The following is a 19,435-nucleotide window of genomic DNA, read 5'->3' as shown; positions in this document are numbered from 1 at the left end:
GGTGTCCTGAATATACAAAAATAGTGTAAAGCACCACAGTCAATTTTAGGATCCACTTTACTACAGTGGGGAAGTGAAATGTGCTATTCATCTATCCCCATGGCATATGAACATCTTTTCAAGGACCTTGCTTAAAGTTACTTAACCCCTCACCCCTGTAACACCTAGGCGGGACCTGGGGGGGGTACCAAAAATTTAAAAATATGATTATCACTTTTAAAGTATCTCTAACACCATAGTCGAGTATGCTGTGAATTTCCTTTCAAAAGCATTGCTGCAACATTAGGCTGCTTTTAAAATGTACTCATGCTCTCAGCAGTGCACACATGCAAGTGCAGAAAGGGCTGCTGAACTCTCTAAGCTGCCATGCCTGATTATTTACTAGGGACTCATATGTAGTTTTTGTCCCCGTGCCCTACTATTGTAAGTGTGCACTAATACAAGCGTACCCTAATGAACGTGTGTATTTTCAACTGTGTATGCAATGTGGTACTGGCCCTGGGACCACTTAGAGAGAGCCCAGGGACAGTCAAAACCAGTTACCACTAGACCAGTCAGCATAAAATGGGGGGGGCACAGGGCACACAGGATGAATTTGCAACAGGAGCCCATTGGGACACTACATCATACATGTGATGTGCCCAGGGCGAAGCAGTAGCACTTGGCGGGAGGGAGTCTGAAGGCAAATTGTCTCACCATGCCACATATGTCAAACTCAGTGGATATAAAACAGGGATCTGTCAAGTTATAGAAAGAACTGGTTTGCTACCGGCGCCGGGAAACCCTTTTTGGGTAGCTGCCGCGCCTAACAAATTCAAATTCAAGATTCAAATACCACAAAGACCAAGAGTTAGGAATGTTAAATGTTATGTTAAATTACTTTTAGAGCGCACTTACACCAGGCGGTTTCATGGCGCTGTGAACGGGAGGTAGCGGGGCCAGCGGTGAAAAGTGAGAGGAAAGCGAGGAGTTACTCAAAGGCCTGGCAGAACAAGATAGTTTTCAGGCGGGATCTGAAATGGGGGTAGGACGTGGTTGATCTTAGTTTCAAGGGAAGGGAGTTCCAAAAGGAGGGGGCAAGGAAAGAGAATCTGAGACCACCGTGCTTCTTTCGGCCGCAAGTGGGAGTGGTGAGAAGAGCCAGGTGGGAGGAGCGAAGGTTACGGGAGGGAAGATAACGGTGGAGCAAGGAGGAAGTAAAGGCAGGACCAAGGCCGGCCAGTGCTTTGAAGATGATGCAGCCTAGTTTGAAGCCACAGCGCTTGGCTACCGGGAGCCAATGGAGGCTTTTAAGCAGAGGGCGTATGTGGTGGTGTCTGAGTAGGTGGGAGATGAGCCTGGCAGCCTGGTTCTGTACTAGCTGCAGACGATGGAGCTGGTAAGCGGGATGCCAACGTATAGTGAGTTGGCATATTCGATCCGCGAGATGATTAGGGCCAGGAGAGCCAGGGTAAAGGCTTCCATGGTTAAGAACCTGGAGATCTTTCGGATTCTGCGTAGGTGGAAAGAACAGGATGAAACCACTGCCCTGATCTGGGACTTTATAGATAGATCTTTGCAGATTATGACCCCTAGGCTCTTTGCCGACTCGGCAGGACAGGGAGGAGTACCTAGCCGGGGGGGGGGGGCAGAAATTGGAGTTCCGTGGGTTGGAGGAACCTCCGATCAAGACTAGCTCGGTCTTGTCGGGGTTAAGTTTTAAGTGATTGGCCGCCATCCAGTCACTGATGAGGCACATGGTGGATTGAAAGTTGTTGATAGAGTGATCGGATGGGTCGATGTCGAATACTAGCTGGATGTCATCTGCGTAGTTGAAGGCGGTGGCCTTGTTCCTGCGCAGGGACCGAATAAGAGGGGTCAGGTACAGGTTAAAAAGAAGAGGGGAATGGGAAGATCCCTGGGGGATGCCACATGTCAGCTTAACTTTCTCTGCAGAGAATTTGGAATGGTTGGAGGTCTAGGTAGATGGGCCCAGTTAGGTAGCAAACCTGGGTAGGTACATGTCACCAATTCCAGCACTACTACCATGTGGGGTACAGCTTGACCCACACACCTCAGAAAACAGCCAGCCATGTCAGTCCATAGGATATGGTCACGCATATTGTTGGTGTTGTAGGCACATGAAAGTCAATGTATGATATGGGTTCCATCAGTGTATGGCATGGTGCAGAGACAGAATATCGAACTATAAATATCGAGTGTCATGGATATCGGATGAAGAATCTCATGAAAGAATAATATCGAGCTAAGTTATATCATTGTCAAAAATATCAAAATTTGTGTAAGTAACAAATATCGAATTTGAAAATATAGATGTAAAAAATATAGTTGTTTATAATAGTGACTGTTTAGTAATTTAATTTAATTTAATTTATTTTATTTGACTTTCTGATCCGCGACCTCCCTTCTCCCCCAGCAGCTCTGCTGTTGTGCAGCTGCCGCTGCCCCTGTGCAGGTAGGTGTTGAAGACCTCCTCCACCTACAGGCTCCTGCCCGCGCCTCATACCTGGTGGTTCAATGGGAGAGCCTTGCTCTTCTGCTTGTTCGCTGTTGTCCGTCTCTGTCTTTTGTGCCTGTTTTCCATCTGTTGTGCCTGTTATTCTGTCTTTTGTGCTTGTCTTTCTGTATTACCTCTCTCTTTGTACTGTCTGCACCTCATCTTTGTTCTTGTGCCTGTGTTTTCTTTTTGGTTTGTCACCTGAGCATCTCAGTTGTTTTTCCCTGATTTGTCCTGTTTTTGCCTGTGCCATTGTTCTCAGTGCCCTTTCCCTCTGCTGCTGCCCCCACTGCCCCTCCCCCTGCCAGTACTCGCTCCCGCTTCCCAGCTGCGCTACCCTATTTAATGGCGGCTGGTGTACATCCGTGCAGCGGACGCGCGCCGGTGTGCCAAAGGCAGAACCCCTGTGCCCGTCCGAGAACCTACCTTGACCAGCACCAGGGACATTGGATCTCCGACCTCGCACCGCTACAGCTCTGCTGTCCTCCTCGCACTCAACCACAGAAGGAACAACAACTGCCAATGGTCAACGCCTTACACCATGGCCAGTTCTCCTTCCGACAATCCTTCACCATCCACAGCACCCCTCAACCGCTGCACCCATGCCGGAAGCCCGCACCACCGCAGTAAAGATCTGGGACCTCCTTGATACCCTCTCACCAGATACCACCTTCTTCACAGAAACGTGGACAAACGCCACCTTCGCCCCCACCATCGCCTTCACCAAGCATGACGGATACAAGATACGGAGGAAGGACCATTCCCATCACCCAGGAGGGGGAATCGCCATCGCACACAAGAGCTCCCTCTGACTCTCCACCTGCAGCACAAGCAACTCCCTCTCCAACACCGAATCCTGCACTTCCAGATCCAGACCAGGCCAAGAGCCACGCTTCGTTGCACCCTAACTTACAGACCCCAGGGCATTGCGCCTCTTTCGCCACCACCATTGCCGACATCACTGCACCCCATGCCATTGCCTCCATGGACTACATCCTCATCGGAGACCTGAACTTCCACATCGACAACAGCAGCGACCCCAACTCCACAGCCCTTCTGAATAACCTTGCCAACCTCAAATTGAAGCAGCTCGTCACCACCCCCACTTACAAAGCTGGACACATCCCTGATCCCATCTTCGCAGGTGGGACCAACGTCCGCTTCAGCCACACCTCAAAGCCCCTCTGGACACACCACCACAGTGTACACTTCTCCTTCAACACCAGCACCACACACAAGCCTGCCCTGCGCCCACCATGAAAGAACTGGAGCAAGGTCACAGAGGAGCGCCTCAACTCCACCCTCATTCATGACCCCCCTCTGCCTCTCAGACAAACTTGCACTCCTCCGCCACCCCAACAGTCAATGCCCACAGAAGGCCGCCTGGTTAACCACCGACATCCAAGAAGAGAGACACTCCTAAAGACGTCTCAGAAAATGCTGCAGAAACAGCAAAACCACTGAGGACCAGAACACCTACAAGAACGCCATGACAGAATACCATCAACTCATCGGAGCCATCAAGAGGACAGTCATTTAGAACAAAATCCTCACCAGTGCAAGCAACTCAAAGGAACTCTTCAACATCACCCAGCAGTTCACGCCATCCCAGGACCTCTGCAACAAGCTTGGCTCCTACTTCCAACTGAAAATCAAGGTCCTCTATGGCAACTTTAGCGAACAGACTCCAGAAACCACCCCCCCTGCAATGACAGCCAGCGCACCATCTCTACCTGGTCACCGGTCAACATGGAAGATACCATCACTACCATTAAGAGCACCCACTCAGAAGCCCCCATGGACCCCTGCCTGCTGCACATCTTCCACAGAGCCACCAACACTATAGCACCAGAACTATGCCGCACCATCAATGCCTCCTTCAAATCTGACATTTTCCCTGACAATTGGAAGTGGGCAGAGGTCAAGCCCCTCAAGAAACCCTCAGCTGACCAGACGGACCTGAAAAACTACAGACCCATCTCTCTCTTTCCCTTCCTAGTAAAAGTAACTGAAAAATTCATCAGCGCCCAGCTGACTACCTTCATCAAAGACAACGCCATCCTTGACTCCTCCCAGTCTGGGCTCCACAGTAACCAAAGAAACAAGACCACCCTATTTGCCGCCACAGATGACATCCTCATGCTACTCAACCAGGGCCACACCCCGACCCTCATCCTGCTAGACCCCACTACAGCCTTCAACACCGTATACCACCACACTCTTGCAGCCAGACTCCACGACACTGGCATATGCTGAACTGCTCTCGACTGGATTCGCTCCTTTCTCGCCAGCAGAACTCAAAGGATCATACTCCCACCCTTCCTGTCCAAACCCACAGAGATCAACTGCAGAGCACTCCATGGATCTTCACCCAGCCCCATGCTCTTCAACATCTACTTGGCCCTCCTTGTCGCAATCGTCAGGCAGCATGGTCTCAGTATAGTATCCTACGCCGACGACATCCAACTCATCCTCTCCCTCATGAAGACCACTGAAGACACCAGCCTCAGCTTCCAGGAAGGAATGAAAGATGTCAGAGCCTGGATGAGCAACAGTTGCCTCAAGCTCAACTCGAAGAAGATAGAGGTCCTCATCCTCGGACCCTCCCCCACCGCCTAGGACAACACCTGGTGGAAACCCACCTACCCCGATGGACCATGCCCAGAACCTCGGAATCATTCTAGACTCCTCTGTCACCATGACTCGCCAGCTCAACGCTGTCACCTCCACCTGCGTCAGCTCCCTCTGCATCCTCTGCAAGACCTTCAAATGGATCCCTCCCGAAGCCAGAAAGACAGTCACCCACACACTCATAACCCGCAGACTGGACTACAGGCACGCCCTCTGTGCTGGAATCAACAAATCTCTGCTACAAAAACTTTAGACCATCCAGAATACCGCAGCCAGACTCGTCCTCGGAACCCCATGACATGCGCACATGACCCAGCACCTGTGAAACCTCCGCTCTGCCAACCTCGCCCTAGCAGAGACCCTGTGCATCCCCAGAACCAGAGCAGGCAGAAGAGCCTTCAGCTACGTCAGGGCCAAGGCCTGGATTGAGCTCCCAGTCAACATTAGATGCTCCCTTATCCTTCACACCTTCAGGAAGAGCCTCAAGACCTGACTTTTTGACTGATCCGGAGCTGCGCCCCTCAGCGCCTTTAGACCCTCACCAGTTAGTAGGGTGCTTTAAAAGCCACTGATTGTTTGACAGGAGCATGGACCCAGCACCACCTGACTGCAAGAGCACACCCAAACGGAAGACTGTGCAATGCATCCTCCTAAACGTCCGATCACTCCACAAACACGCCACCGAAATCTGAGACCTCCTTGACAGCACCACCCCGGATATAGCTTTCTTCACCAAAACCTGGACCAACACCGCCTCGGGACCAGACATCTCAATCGCCAATCCCCTAAGGATACAAGATCACCAGAAAGGATCGCCACACCTCCCCCGGGAGGAGGAATCTCCATCATCCAAAAATCCACCCTCCGCCTGAGGACACTCCCCGATGAGCCCACAGACATGATAGAACATATGCACTTCAATATATAGGCCAACCCTACCACAACCCTCTGAAGGAACCCTCATACTGAAGTACTGGTTTTTTAAGAACCCAGCGGTGCCAGGGAACACACCCGAAGACTTCGAGTCCTTCCTGTCTCAGACTACAGAAACACAGAGTCTTCTTGGTGAAGTCAAAGATCGAATTTATTGGCTGCAGCCGGTAACAGGTATCCTAGAAGTACAACACGGTGTATATTCTCAGGAGACTGCTTCCCTTACAAAGCTAGACATCCCTTTTATACAAAATATTATGCTTTAGGCAAACATTCCTTATTTTACAGTTGACCATTCACATATTTTCACTACAAAGAAAAAGCAGCATCATGATGACAAGCTTATTTTCAGTTTGTTCAGCCCACAATCAATTACCCGGCAAGGCCCAACATTTTCATCAGATATCGACGGACCCCTAATAAAATCGGGCACCTCCTCCTCGTAAAGCAGGTCATAAAGTAAGGAACAGAGACAAGTGTGTGTAAGATTAGGCATGGTTTGTGTGCGATGAAAGGTTTATGACATGCTGTGCCTTGATACTAATCTCGATCGGCCACTGGGAGAGGAACTGACCGAACAGGTTTGGCTTCGGGCAGTGAAGTCAGCTTGCCCAGGTCACACAGAAGTCAGCAAAGGTAAACGTGTCCTTCAGACTCGTTTTCGGCCTTAGTCATCGGCCTATGTGAGGGCAACCACAAAATGGCTGCCGTATGCAAAATAGAACCCGAGGGTTCAGGACGGAACCTCTATTTTCAGGGTGATTTCGTCACTCGAATATGACGAAAATGCTTGTGTGTGGTATACTAATCATTCTCAGTCTGTTGATACTAAAATCGTCATGATACGACGATGTTTATGACACGGGTCCAGAATTTTCAGTACCACAGACCCTCCTTTTGCCCTTACATAGGCAATTAACCTATACTCACGCTAACCTGAGTCCATGTCTATATCCGTAAAGTCATTGAGATGTTGCTGTAGCATCATCCTATTACTTAGCTCATCCCTCGATACAGGTTTCCTTACACACGATGTAGCACAGAGGCCACATATAGCAGGAGCACACTGTACGCACAGACAGGACAGGAAAAGAATGGGTGAGATCATCCCAATGACCATCAGAATCTTCCATCCCCAGGCAGATAACAGTTCCCAGAACCACCCCAGCAACGACCAATCTTCTTTATCCACATGAATAGATTCAGAGATCTTATGTAGTTTGGAAATGGCCTGGTACACTGTCAGAGCGTTATCTGGAATGAAAACACAGCAACTTGATTGGATCACTTTACATACCCCACCTCGGTCTGCAAGTATGACGTCTAACGCAACCCTGTTCTGAAGGGTCATGAGACGATCCGACTGGAGCTCAGCAGTCAAGTTACTAAGGGCACCGGCGGTTTCAACTACGGTGGATTCAACCACCCTCGTTAATTGCCTTATGTTCCTGCTGTTAACCATGGGTCCCCAAAACGGCAGAAAACCCTTCACGAAGTCTCCAAATTCTTGTCCTGCAGTGTCTTCTTTACTGAAGACACCTCTAACTATCCTTGTCTTATGGTAATCTGCCGCAGCTGTGTAGGTGGGAGGCAACAGGAACGAAACAAAACATGTGCCCGAGAAGTCAGGGGGCAACAATGTGTAGGCTCTATCATGACAGATGAAATAGATGCCCCTAGCTGCTAGGAATGAAGGGGAAGTCTGAGATGCAAAAACATACGTCTCATTGCAGATACTCTTCCCTAGCTGGGCTCTGGGATTTTTGCCATTAACTTGGAGACATAGATGATCCTGATGGGGTACAATCCAAATCGGGGAGGATCTCTTAGCTCGCTGTTTCTCACTCAGAGTAACTCCATATCCGGTCATGTTCCATCCAAAATATGCTAGTGTCTCATCTCTCTGGATAGTCTCATAGGAAGTATCTTCCCTAAACATATCCACTATACCCTTGACTAGAGCACTATTCTTTGGATTATCTTTTACAGAACGTAGGGGGTTGACTTCATGAGCGTAGATAAACATTGTTCTGTATGCCCACACAGAACCATTATGGCTGAATGGCAGGACCAGGTAAGGGATACCTTTGTCCGTAGTGTGAGGCATAAGACCACACACCCAACAGTTAGTCGTGTTTACTACTAATTGGTGTTGGTGCAAAAGCTGAACGAAGGAGTTATTAATAAACTCTAATCTTCTAGCGGACTCATGTTCAGGCAGAGGGTGAAAAGAATGTGAGGAAACAGTAGAGGGAGGTATGGGCTGTGTAGTGGGTGCAAATGTCACTCGAAAAGAGAAGAAAATATATCCTATTAAAAACATCATTACACTGAACAACATGAAAATGCATAATATCAAAAAACGTTTCTTAGTCATCATCATCATACATATTTTATCTTTAAAGTTCATCTCTTTGGCAGGTCTCTCCATCTCGAAAAACTCCATCCTCTCTAATTGCTGCTCACGGTGGTAGGGTGTTCTATGCTAAGGAATGCTTCTGTCAGTCCAGGGCAACTCCCTTAGACCAACCAGAACCGTCGACCTAACGTCTCCGGCTGCACTCCAAAGACTTCGGCAACCGCGACCCTACAGCTGAACCCGGATGGTGGTTCGAAAAACAAAAATAAAAAAGTTTCTTAGATGAGAGAGCTGCACTTTCAAAAATAGCAATGAAAAAGAAATATTTTATTTGTCCATAGTTCTCGGCCTCAGGTTATAATGTCTTTTCCCAGGTAATGTCTGGTTTTGAAACAAGAGTTCAGGCTCGGTAGTGTCCAATCGAGTTAACGGTGGCACAGCTTCTTGCAAAAGATTGTCACTCTCACGTTCAGAAATTGTTCCTTTTACACGTGCATCACTGAAAGGCAGAAAACGAGGCACAGTCTCAGTCTCAGAGTCAGCAATACCCTCCTGGACCCACCGGTCGTACGGTAGAGGCAAAGGGACCCTCTTGCAGTGTACGCCGTGGATCCAGTTCTTCTTTCCTTCCACTCGAACGGCTGATCTCGTTGAGAGAAGGACTAGGTGGCGGCCTGTCCAACGGGGCTGATCGTTTTTCGTACGCTGGAAGTTTTTCACCAAGACCCATGAGCCAGGATCGATGATGTGGACTGGATCTTCAGAAACCTGAGGCAGAGTGTCATGAACCTGTTGGTGTAAAACACGCAATTTAGCCGTCAATTCATGCAAATAATCAAGCAGTACAGGGTGTTCGATCTCACTGAATTTTGTCGGCCTTGGCACTCCCCATATGTTGGCCGGACGGCCGAATACTATTTCATAAGGACTAAGTCCCACTCGCGAATGCACAGTCATTCTTGTTGATAGGAGTGCTAAACGCAGAGTGTCAGGCCATTTAAGACCAGAGCTTCCTTGTATCTTGGCCAGTTTCAATTTTAGTGTGCCATTGTAGCATTCTACTAGTCCAGCTGATTGGGGGTGATTTGCAGCGTGGAATTTTTGCTGGATTCCTAGTCCCTCACATACTTTCTTCATCACTCGGCCCACAAATTCACTCCCATTATCACTCCAGACCATTCTCGGCAAACCGAACCTAGGGAAAAATTCTTTGACAAGGACTTTAGCTGTGGACAGGGCAGTGTTGTCTTTCAGAGGATATGCTTCTACCCATCTTGAAAAGGCGCAAACAACAACGAGTACGTATTTCAAATTGTTGCACCTTTCCATGTGGATGAAAACTAGCTGCAAAACCTCGAACGGATACGTTGGAGGCGCAAAATGACCAGCTGGAGTTGGGGTTCCCCTACCGGGATTGTATTTCAGACACACCATGCAATTCTTGACCACATTCTCTGCACACTTAGGAATTCCAGCATTTTGCCATACTGGAGCCAACAACTTACAAATCCCTTTCACACTGATGTGAGCCATTCCATGGGCCATTGTAACCACTGCAAGCACATATGCATTGGGTAACAGCCATCGCTGATGCTCTGACAACTCAACCCAACAACCGTTCGCATCCAATTTACCCGTACTTTCTCTCCACACACTCAACTCTTTCTCTGTAGCTTCAGCTTGAATAGATTTTATACTCTCTATTGATCTTTACACATTCCAACGTCACCAACCCATCTTGCAGGGCCTGCAACATACATTTGGCTCATCACATCCTTTGCTGTTTCTTTTGCGACTTCGTCAGCAAATGCATTACCACGACCAACATCATCAGTAACCTTCTTGTGTGCACTACATTTCACAATCGCAACTTGCAACGGCAGAGTAAGTGATTCAAGAAGCTCATTCACCAACTGACCATGCTGAATCTTGATTCCATGCGAAGTCAGAAACCCACGTTCTTTCCACAATCGTCCAAAACTATGCGCCACACCAAATGCATACTGGCTGTCGGTATATATGGTCACTTTCATTCCTTTCGATAACACACACGCTCTTGTAAGTGCAATCAATTCTGCTGCTTGAGCTGAATTATGTGGGATACGTGCAGCTTCAACAATCGTATGCAAAGTCGTAACAGCATATGCCGCAGTTGTATTACCATTCGGAAGCTTGAAGCACGAACCATCCACCCATAAGGTACCATCACACTTCACGAGAGGAGTGTCTTTCAAATCTATCCTCCCTTTCGTTTCTTCTTCTGTCCTGAGAAAACAATCATGCTGTTCAGAAGCATCAGTCTCTGCTATAGTTGGCAACAACGTAGCTGGGTTCAACGTGTTGCATCTCTTTATGTGCACATGACTCGCTAACAGTGTCAACTCGTAACCTGACAATCGAGCACTCGTTAAATGCTGCGTTTTGGTCCTGTTTAACAAAGTGTCAACTGCATGTGGAACCACCACAATCAATGTATTATTCATCACTAAGCCAGCAGACTGCCGAATAGAAACAGCTGCTGCGGCTGTGGCTCTCAAACAACTCGGCAATGCTTTAGCTACCGGATCCAAAGTCGACGAAAAATACGCGCATGGACGCTGCTTGTCTCCAAAAGACTGTGTCAACACTGACAATGCACATCCTTCTTTCTCATGGACATACAGTGTAAAGGGCTTACTGTAGACTGGGGTACCTAACACAGGAGCCGAACACAATGCATCAGGCAATTCGGAAAAACTTTTCTGACAATCTTCAGACCATGGAAGAGGATTCGGTGTATCTTTACAAGTCAATGCTACCAAAGGTTTGGCCAGCAAGGAAAAATTCGGTATCCATTGTCTGCAATATGATGTAATACCCAAGAAAACACGCACTTCTCTCTGTGTCTTTGGCACACTCAATTTTGCAATTGCTTGAATTCTTTCTGGGGTCAGTTTCCTTCCCTCCTTCGATAAGAGATGACCTAAGTAAGTCACTTCTTGTCGACAGTATTGTAATTTCGAAAGAGACACTTTGTGATGCAAATCAGACAAATGACGCAACAACGATAACATGGCTTCTTTACAAATCTCCTTAGTATCTGCAAAGACTAGCAAATCGTCGACGTACGGAATAAGGGTAGCGCCATCAGGTAAAACAATCATATCAAACTGTGTCTTTAAAGCCGGCCTATATATCGGTGGACTTTCACAATAGCCTTGGGGAGCGCGTTTGAAGCGGAAGCTTCGACCTCCTAAACAGAAGCCGAAAATATCCCTGCTCTCTTCGGCAATCGGGATGCTGAAGAAAGCATTCTTCAAGTCAATCACCGAGAACCAAGTTGTGGAAGCTGGAATCATAGTCCGTAGGGCAGTGATATCAGGAACAATTGGAAATTGTGGCACAACTATTTTGTTCACCTCTCTAAGATCAATCACAAACCTGTAAACAGGTGGCTGAGAAGGGTCAGTACTTTTTAAAACAGGCAGAACAGGACTATTGCAAACGTTACCTCTAGTTTCTTCAATTACATCTTTTTCAATCAAATCATAAATGATTGCTAGCAATGCCTTTTCACCTTCACTAGAAATCTTGTATTGGGGAACGTGCGGCATTTTAACATTCGCTTTCAATGTCACAACATATGGTGGTATCTCCAAGAGACCCACATCATTAGGAACAGTAGCCCAAAGAATATCGGGAAGAAATGACAATTCTGTGGGAAATTCATCCTTTGACAAATACATTGGGGAGACCACTTTCTTACCTAGTGTAAGTTGTACACCTGAAGGAGAACAATGCAAGGTTGCATACAATCTTTTCAACAGATCTAATCCTAACAAGTTCTCACCACAACCTGTTGTCAGAATGAGGGGTGCTTCGAATTCACAAGGTCCAACAGAAAGGGACATAGGACTAGAAACCGGGTTCCTAACCGGGGCGCCAGAAAAACCTACTGAAACATTCGTCTCGCCAGACAAAGGTGCGCCAGGGAGTTTAGAGTGCATAATAGAACTCTTTGTAGCACCCGTATCCAACAGAAAAGGTTCTGACACACCTGATGTAATCACCTCAACATAAGGTCCACTCTGATCTACTGGAACTGAAACAACTCCCTCTCTTTGTCTGTGGCTGTCCTAGCAATCATCACCTTCCATATTCTCATTTTCTGCATAGTAGTCATTAGCATAGTACTGAGTCGTCCTACCAGACGCGTTATTCTGCTGATCAAAACTATTCATTGAATTTTGAGGGGGAAAAGGGCACGCGTTCTGGGGGAAATTTCCACGTCTTATACCTCTAGGTGCTTGTTGAACACCTCGACCTCTTACGCTAGAAACACCATTCATACGCTGCAACAGAACAGGACAGGTACCTTTTAAATGACCTTCCTCTTTGCAATATGCACACTGGTTAGGACCTACAGGAAAACGTGGTTGAGAAGACTCGAACCTTTGGGAGTTTCTCTGAAACTGCGAAGGCTGCTGATAGTTATTCTGACCACCACGAGGCGGATACGCCTGCTGTAAAAGCACTTTCGTTTTCAGTTCTTTCGTTTTCTTGTCTGCTCTATCCTTCTCATCTTTATCTCTATTTTCGTAATATTGTGTAGTAGCCAATATCTGTGCTGAAGAGGAAACAGCCCACGAACTCTCTGAATCTTTCAATTTCTTACACAACTCGGGAAGCAAATTGGGCACAAACTTGTCAACAAACAACCGTTGACCACCTTCTGTGCTCATATCTTGACCACTGTGGTCGACAAACGTCTCTTCAAACCTAGTGAAGAAATCAGACACTGTCTCATCTTTCTTCTGCTTACATGCCGACAATTTGTACCAGTTCACTCGCATAGCAGGCATTAAAGTCTTCATGTATGTAACTATCTTACCAGGAAGTTCTGCTACTAAAGGCTCAGGTTTAGCACCACCAACTTGTAGCGCATCTGCAGCACTAATATTAGCCCAGGAATCACATAGCTCTTGCGCATGGTCCGTATGACGGATCAATCCCGATAAAGGCTGTGGAACAACATTTCCAAACAACATGTCTATATCGGCTAAATTCATAACACATGAGTCTGCGGTCTGTGACAATTCCTTATAGTACCCTGCAGGATTTTTACGGGGGTCAGGTAAAGTCTGCTTAAGTGCCAAAACTTCGGCTCTTTTCCATGGGACATGTACCCAAACACGCTGAAAATGTGCTGGTACGGCATCAATGTTATGAGCGGCATGAGCCTGAACTGCTTCCTTCCAAACCGGAGGGACTTCTCTCATGGGATACTGTCTCGCTTTCCTCTTAACGGAGGAATCATGCTCAAACAATGATCAAGAAATACCCTCATTCCTAAACGACAACAATGTCGCAACTGCTTTTTCAACGTCGGAACCCACAATCGTGCCTTTTGCAAACTCGAACCGTACACGACTCAACTCAAGCGGATTAGGCTCCAAATCATTTTCCTCTAAATCCTCACAAAGAAAAGCACACATTTTCTCAAAAACATATCTCTGCTTCGGTGCTTCCCACTGATGGAAGACATCCATAACAGAATCTAGTTCATATCCTGTGGGGTCTGTAACCCATTTATGTGCCAAATAATTCAATGTTTCCTGCTCTCTAGAGTCGGTCAGTTGACTACGCAATTGTTTATGCGTTGAAACAGGGGTCATACTTGTTGTCCCAAAGAGAGGATATAGAAGCCTAGCAACTGTATCAGTCATCCTCTGTCAAACAGAAGGAGAAGTCGATGAAAGAACAGGAGGAAAAGCAGAGTGAGGCAGAGCAGATGCAGATGCAGACGCAGAGGCAGTAACAGGAGGAAAATCAGAAAAGGTAGTCGATGCAGTAGGCAAAGTCGTAGGAAGTACAAGTAGCGCAGGTAGCAAAGTCAGTGGCCCTTGAGGAGGCTGTACCAGAAGAGTAGGAGCCAACTGAAGAGGTGTTGGCGGTTGTGGAGGAGCAGGAGGCACAACAACCGGGGGTTGCACAACTAAAGGTTGCGGAGGTGCTGTAGCACTCTGCGCATAAGGGGGTGGCGAACTCAATAAGTGAGACATTAAAGGATCTTTCTCAAGTTCTTTTGCTGCATCTTGCTGAAGAGGCGGCAAAAGTGGATAACATTTATCAATCACCATTTTACGTTGCCTGTGCAACCGCTCGCTTGCTTGCTCTTCTTCATTATCTTTAAACTGCATGGCAGCTTGCATTATCGAAATACTCTTTTCTCTTTTATTTCTCTTTGCTAATTTAATTTCTTTCTGTTTGGCTTCCTTTCGCCATAGGCGGAAAGAGTCAAACATCGCCGGTCGGGCCTTCTTCTTAAAAAGTCTAACCTCCAGATTGTCTAGGATTTCTGTGTCGAAACTACCATATTGGGGCCATTTTAAAACACCATCATTTCTGGTGTATCGGATCCATACTTCATTATATGTGATGGGGCCCACGCCATGCTTCACATACAATTCATAGGTTGGAGTTCCAATCGGAGGAACCGGACACGAGTCCTCCAATCGGGAATCCCTATTACAACCAAGACAAAACAAATTTCCAAGTCTGCTAAGACCAGGCATCTTCGCTCTCTAGTCTAGCTTCAAACTTCAAAGGATTATCGAATACGATAGTCTCGTGAAAACACGAGTCCCTCGGCTTTGGTACTTGCAAGTTCCAAATCAAAGATCCCAAGGGGATACCCAAACTAAGAACCAAACTAAGGACTGGGAGACGCTCCACTTATACTTAACTGAGGTATCAATGACGTCACCAGAAGACTCGTCTATCGTTTCACTCTACAAATCATCAAGGGTCCAAGACAGGGCGATAGTCAGGACAGCAGTCCTTTGTAGCCGTCGGGAAGCGGGGAACCTCGCAGCAAAGGCTTTCGGACCACGAACGACATGCAGGGGTCGATGAAGTGGTTGGCCTTCCTCCAGAATTTTTCACGAAGCTCCTCACGAACCTCTGGCTTGGACGGGTACCGCTAAAATCGCCCCTCGTTGGGCGCCAACTGAAGTACTGGGTTTTTAAGAACCCAGCGGTGCCAGGGAACACACCCGAAGACTTCGAGTCCTTCCTGTCTCAGACTACAGAAACACAGAGTCTTCTTCGTGAAGTCAAAGATCGAATTTATTGGCTGCAGCCAGTAACAGATATCCTAGAAGTACAACACGGTGTATATTCTCAGGAGACTGCTCCACTTACACAGCTAGCCATCCCTTTTATACAAAATATTATGCTTTAGGCAAACATTCCTTATTTTCAGTTGACCATTCACATATTTTCACTACAAAGAAAAAGCAGCATCATGATGACAAGCTTATTGTCAGTTTGTTCAGCCCACAATCAATTACCCGGCAAGGCCCAACATTTTCATCAGATATCGACGGACCCCTAATAAAATCGGGCACCTCCTCCTCGTAAAGCAGGTCATAAAGTAAGGAACAGAGACAGGTGTGTGTAATATTAGGCATGGTTTGTGTGCGATGAAAGGTTTATGCCATGCTGTGCCTTGATACTAATCTCGATCGGCCACTGGGAGAAGAACTGACCAAAGAGGTTTGGCTTCGGGCAGTGGAGTCAGCTTGCCCAGGTCACACAGAAGTCAGCACAGGTAAACGTGTCCTTCAGACTCGTTTTTGGCATTAGTCATCGGCCTATGTGAGGGCAACCACAAAATGGCTGCCGTATACAAAATGGATCCCGAGGGTGCAGGACGGAACCTCTATTTTCAGGGTGATTTCGTCACTCGAATATGACGAAAATGCTTGTGTGTGGTATACTAATCATTCTCGGTCTGTTGATACCAAAATCGTCATGATACGACGATGTTTATGACACGGGTCCAGAATTTTCAGTACCACAATCTCCCGACCACTGGAACCCACAGACCATTCACCAACTCCATCACGGACATCATCTCCCCACATGCCATTGCATCCACCAACTATACCCTGCTGGGAGACCAACGTCCACATCGACAACCAACTGGACACCAGCACCACATCCCTCCTGGACAACCTCCACAACATTGGACTCCAGCAAATCGTGACCGAACCCACGCACTCAGCAGGACACACCCTCAACCCCCTCTTCACAACAGGAAACTCAACACCTTCACCCACACCACCAAACTCCCATGGACTGACCACCGACGCGTCCACTTCACCTTTAGAACACTCACCATCTACAGACACCAGCACCTGCTCCTACGAAGAAACTGGACTAGAATCACTGATGACCAGCTCACCTCCTCAATCTGCAACTTCGCCCCAACCATAGCGGAAACTGATGACCCCAACACAGTAGCCCAAACCCTGCACAAATGGATCTCCAACAGCGCCAACAACATTGCCCCCATCAAGAAAAACATCAACACCCACACCAAGAAAGCCAGATGGTTCACCAGCGAACATCAAGAGTCCAGACGCACCTGCAGCCGCCTCGAAAAGGCCTGAAGGAACACCAATTCCACAGAAGCCCATAAAAACTTCAGAGCCGCCAACAGCCCCCACCACCAACTCATCAGAAAAATTAGAAAAAAACGATTGAAGACAGAATCTCCACCCATGCACACAACAGCAAAGAACTCTTCAACATCATCAAGAAGTGCTACCAACCCACCAGCGAATCGACAGACATCCCTCTCTTACAAGACTTCTGCAACAAACTCAGCACCTTCTTTCACCACAAAATCAAAAGCATCTACGACAATTTCAACAAAGACAGCCCACACATGGAACCCCATGAAGCCAATGATTGACAGCTTGACAGCCCTGCATTGAAGACACACTGAAGACAATTAGGTCAATCCACTCCGGGGCCCCCACGGACCCCTGCCCCCACCACATCTTCAACAGAGCCACTGACACCATCATTCCCCGATGACTGGAAACATGCAGAGGTCAACCCCCCACTGAAGAAACCCTTGGCGGCCCCACTGACCTCAAACACTGCAGAGCCATCTCCCTGCTCCGGTTTGTGGCGAAAGTCATTGAGAAAGCCACGTCAGACTGTTATTCCCTATAGAGATATGTCAAACACATTATGAGGTGGGGTGCGCGCGGCGCAGTGAACCAAGATGGCCGCAATGTGAGGAGCTCGGCTCTGTCGAGCCGACCCACGGAAGATGGGACTCTGTTACAGCAGCGCTGCAACTCGGGAAACGACACTCTTTGCTGTCGGAAGTGGCAATACACTGCATGGCAAGTTTTTAGACCGAAACTGGGTCTTTTAGTCAATTTACGAGCTGTTCTTGTCCTCTCCTGATAACAGCCGCCATTTTGAATGCTTTGTTCCTACGCAGCGTTTATTTTCCCTCATGCTGCAACAATGCATCCTGGGCACTCATAGCTGCAACTTACCTCCACTGCTGAGGAGGCTTTTTTTTTCAGTTCATGATATGCCACATTAATGTCTTTTTCAAACTTTTTTCTGCTCTTTATCCCTTTCAGTGCTTCAAATGTACTTTTTTTTTCTTGTCAACTGATTATTATTGAAAGGAGCGGTTTGCGTGCACTAACTACATAGCGCCCCCAGTTTGCACTACATGGTTTCAATATTCCTTATTTGCTCCTTATAGTGTAGCTGGTATTTCTTTTTAACCAATATCCTGTTGCCTTTTTGTGTGCGCATTCAGTGCCTCACATTTTTATGCCTTTCATCACTGCACTGTGCTGTGGATCTGACATTTCTTTATCAAACGGAGTGCTGGTGTTGTTTCCTCTCTTCTCTCAATACCTCCTCATTCATATTGATATTGTTTCTCCTGCGTCCTCCAGTTTGCCCTCTTTTGCATTTTTTTTGTCATGATAGTTTCAACATTCAATTAAGCCTTATGGGAACTCTTCAGGAGGTCGTAAGGAGCCAAATACCTCTTCAGGTAAACGCATCAAGAAGGATCCACCTTCACTGCCTAAATCACCGCTTCCTCTAACTCTTGAGGATATCATGGAGGAATTGCGCCTTATTCGTCCTTTAATGACGGACACTGCTGCCACTCTTCAGAGGTTGGATGACAAATGGTCTTGCCTTGATACAAGACTCTCTGATGTAGAACAAAAGATCAGTTATGCTCAAGATGTTGTTGCCAAAGTTGATAGCCTCACCACGGAGGTTATCCAACTTAAAAAGGTCACATAGGACTTGGACAATGGTAACTGGGGCAACAATCTTCACATTTATGGTATTCCAGAAGGTTCCGAAGGGTCTGACATGATTGAATTTCTGAAATCTCAAGTCCTTCAAATTGTTGGCCTCCCAAAATCTTCGGATTTTCAACATACAACAAGCTCATCGCCTATGGCCAAAGACTACATCTAAACCTCAAAGCATAATTGCCTACTTTCTCCTATATTCGGACCACATGACGATTCTTCATGCCGCCAAACAACACAAACAGATGCTTTGGTCCAGTCAAAAAGTTTTCTTTTCTCAAGATGTTTCTAAACCGACTGCTACCCGTCGGAAGGAATTTCTAGACCTCAGACCTGCGTCGAGATCCATGAATGCACGCACTGGTTTAATTCATCCTTGTTTTTTCAAAGTGACCTATAAAGACAGGACTTTTAGTTTTGATGATCCTGCTGACCATACTCACAAAGGAGAACTTATGGAACTGAGCAAACCCTAATTGTTTTGTTCATGATTTATTGTTGTGTCTCAGTTTGTAGTATGTGTTAGACCTGGCATCATTGGCATAAGTCTCTCCTCTATTTTTTCAGTTTGCCTCCTCTGTTTACGATGTTTTTGCTGGTATATTGCTTTGGGCACTGTGCCACTGCTGATCAGTGCCACCGTGCAAGTGCTCCCTGTATGAAATTGATATTGATTGGATTCCATGTTTGGCTTATTTGGTTTACTGTCAGTCCCTAGTAGAGTGCACCAGGAGTGCCAGGGCTTATAAATACAAATGCTGCTAGTGGGCTTGCAGCACGTGTTGTGCCACCCACAAAAGCAGCCTAGTAAAAGTATGTCTAAAGGTCTGCCATTGCTAGACCTACATGCAGTCTGACTGTCACGCGGGCTGCGCAAGTACA

At 47.1% G+C, this 19,435-nt stretch overlaps 1 protein-coding gene across 1 annotated transcript in view; it reads right to left on the bottom strand.

Moving 5' to 3' along the window:
* Window positions 1-8,507, bottom strand: part of LOC144769626 (syncytin-A-like) — a 52,903-nt gene extending 44,396 nt beyond the window's left edge. Inside the window, exon 1 of the mRNA XM_078653794.1 lies at window positions 7,134-8,507. Coding sequence (XP_078509920.1) covers window positions 7,134-8,507 — 1,374 coding nt within the window. The remainder of the gene's footprint in view (window positions 1-7,133) is intronic.
* Window positions 8,508-19,435: the final 10,928 nt, after the last annotated feature.

The sequence above is a fragment of the Lissotriton helveticus genome, chromosome 7, assembly GCF_964261635.1.
Source record: "Lissotriton helveticus chromosome 7, aLisHel1.1, whole genome shotgun sequence".
NCBI classification, from domain to species: Eukaryota; Metazoa; Chordata; class Amphibia; order Caudata; family Salamandridae; genus Lissotriton; species Lissotriton helveticus.
Note: the sequence above shows the minus strand (reverse complement) of the source record. Positions and strands in the feature narration are given on the sequence as shown.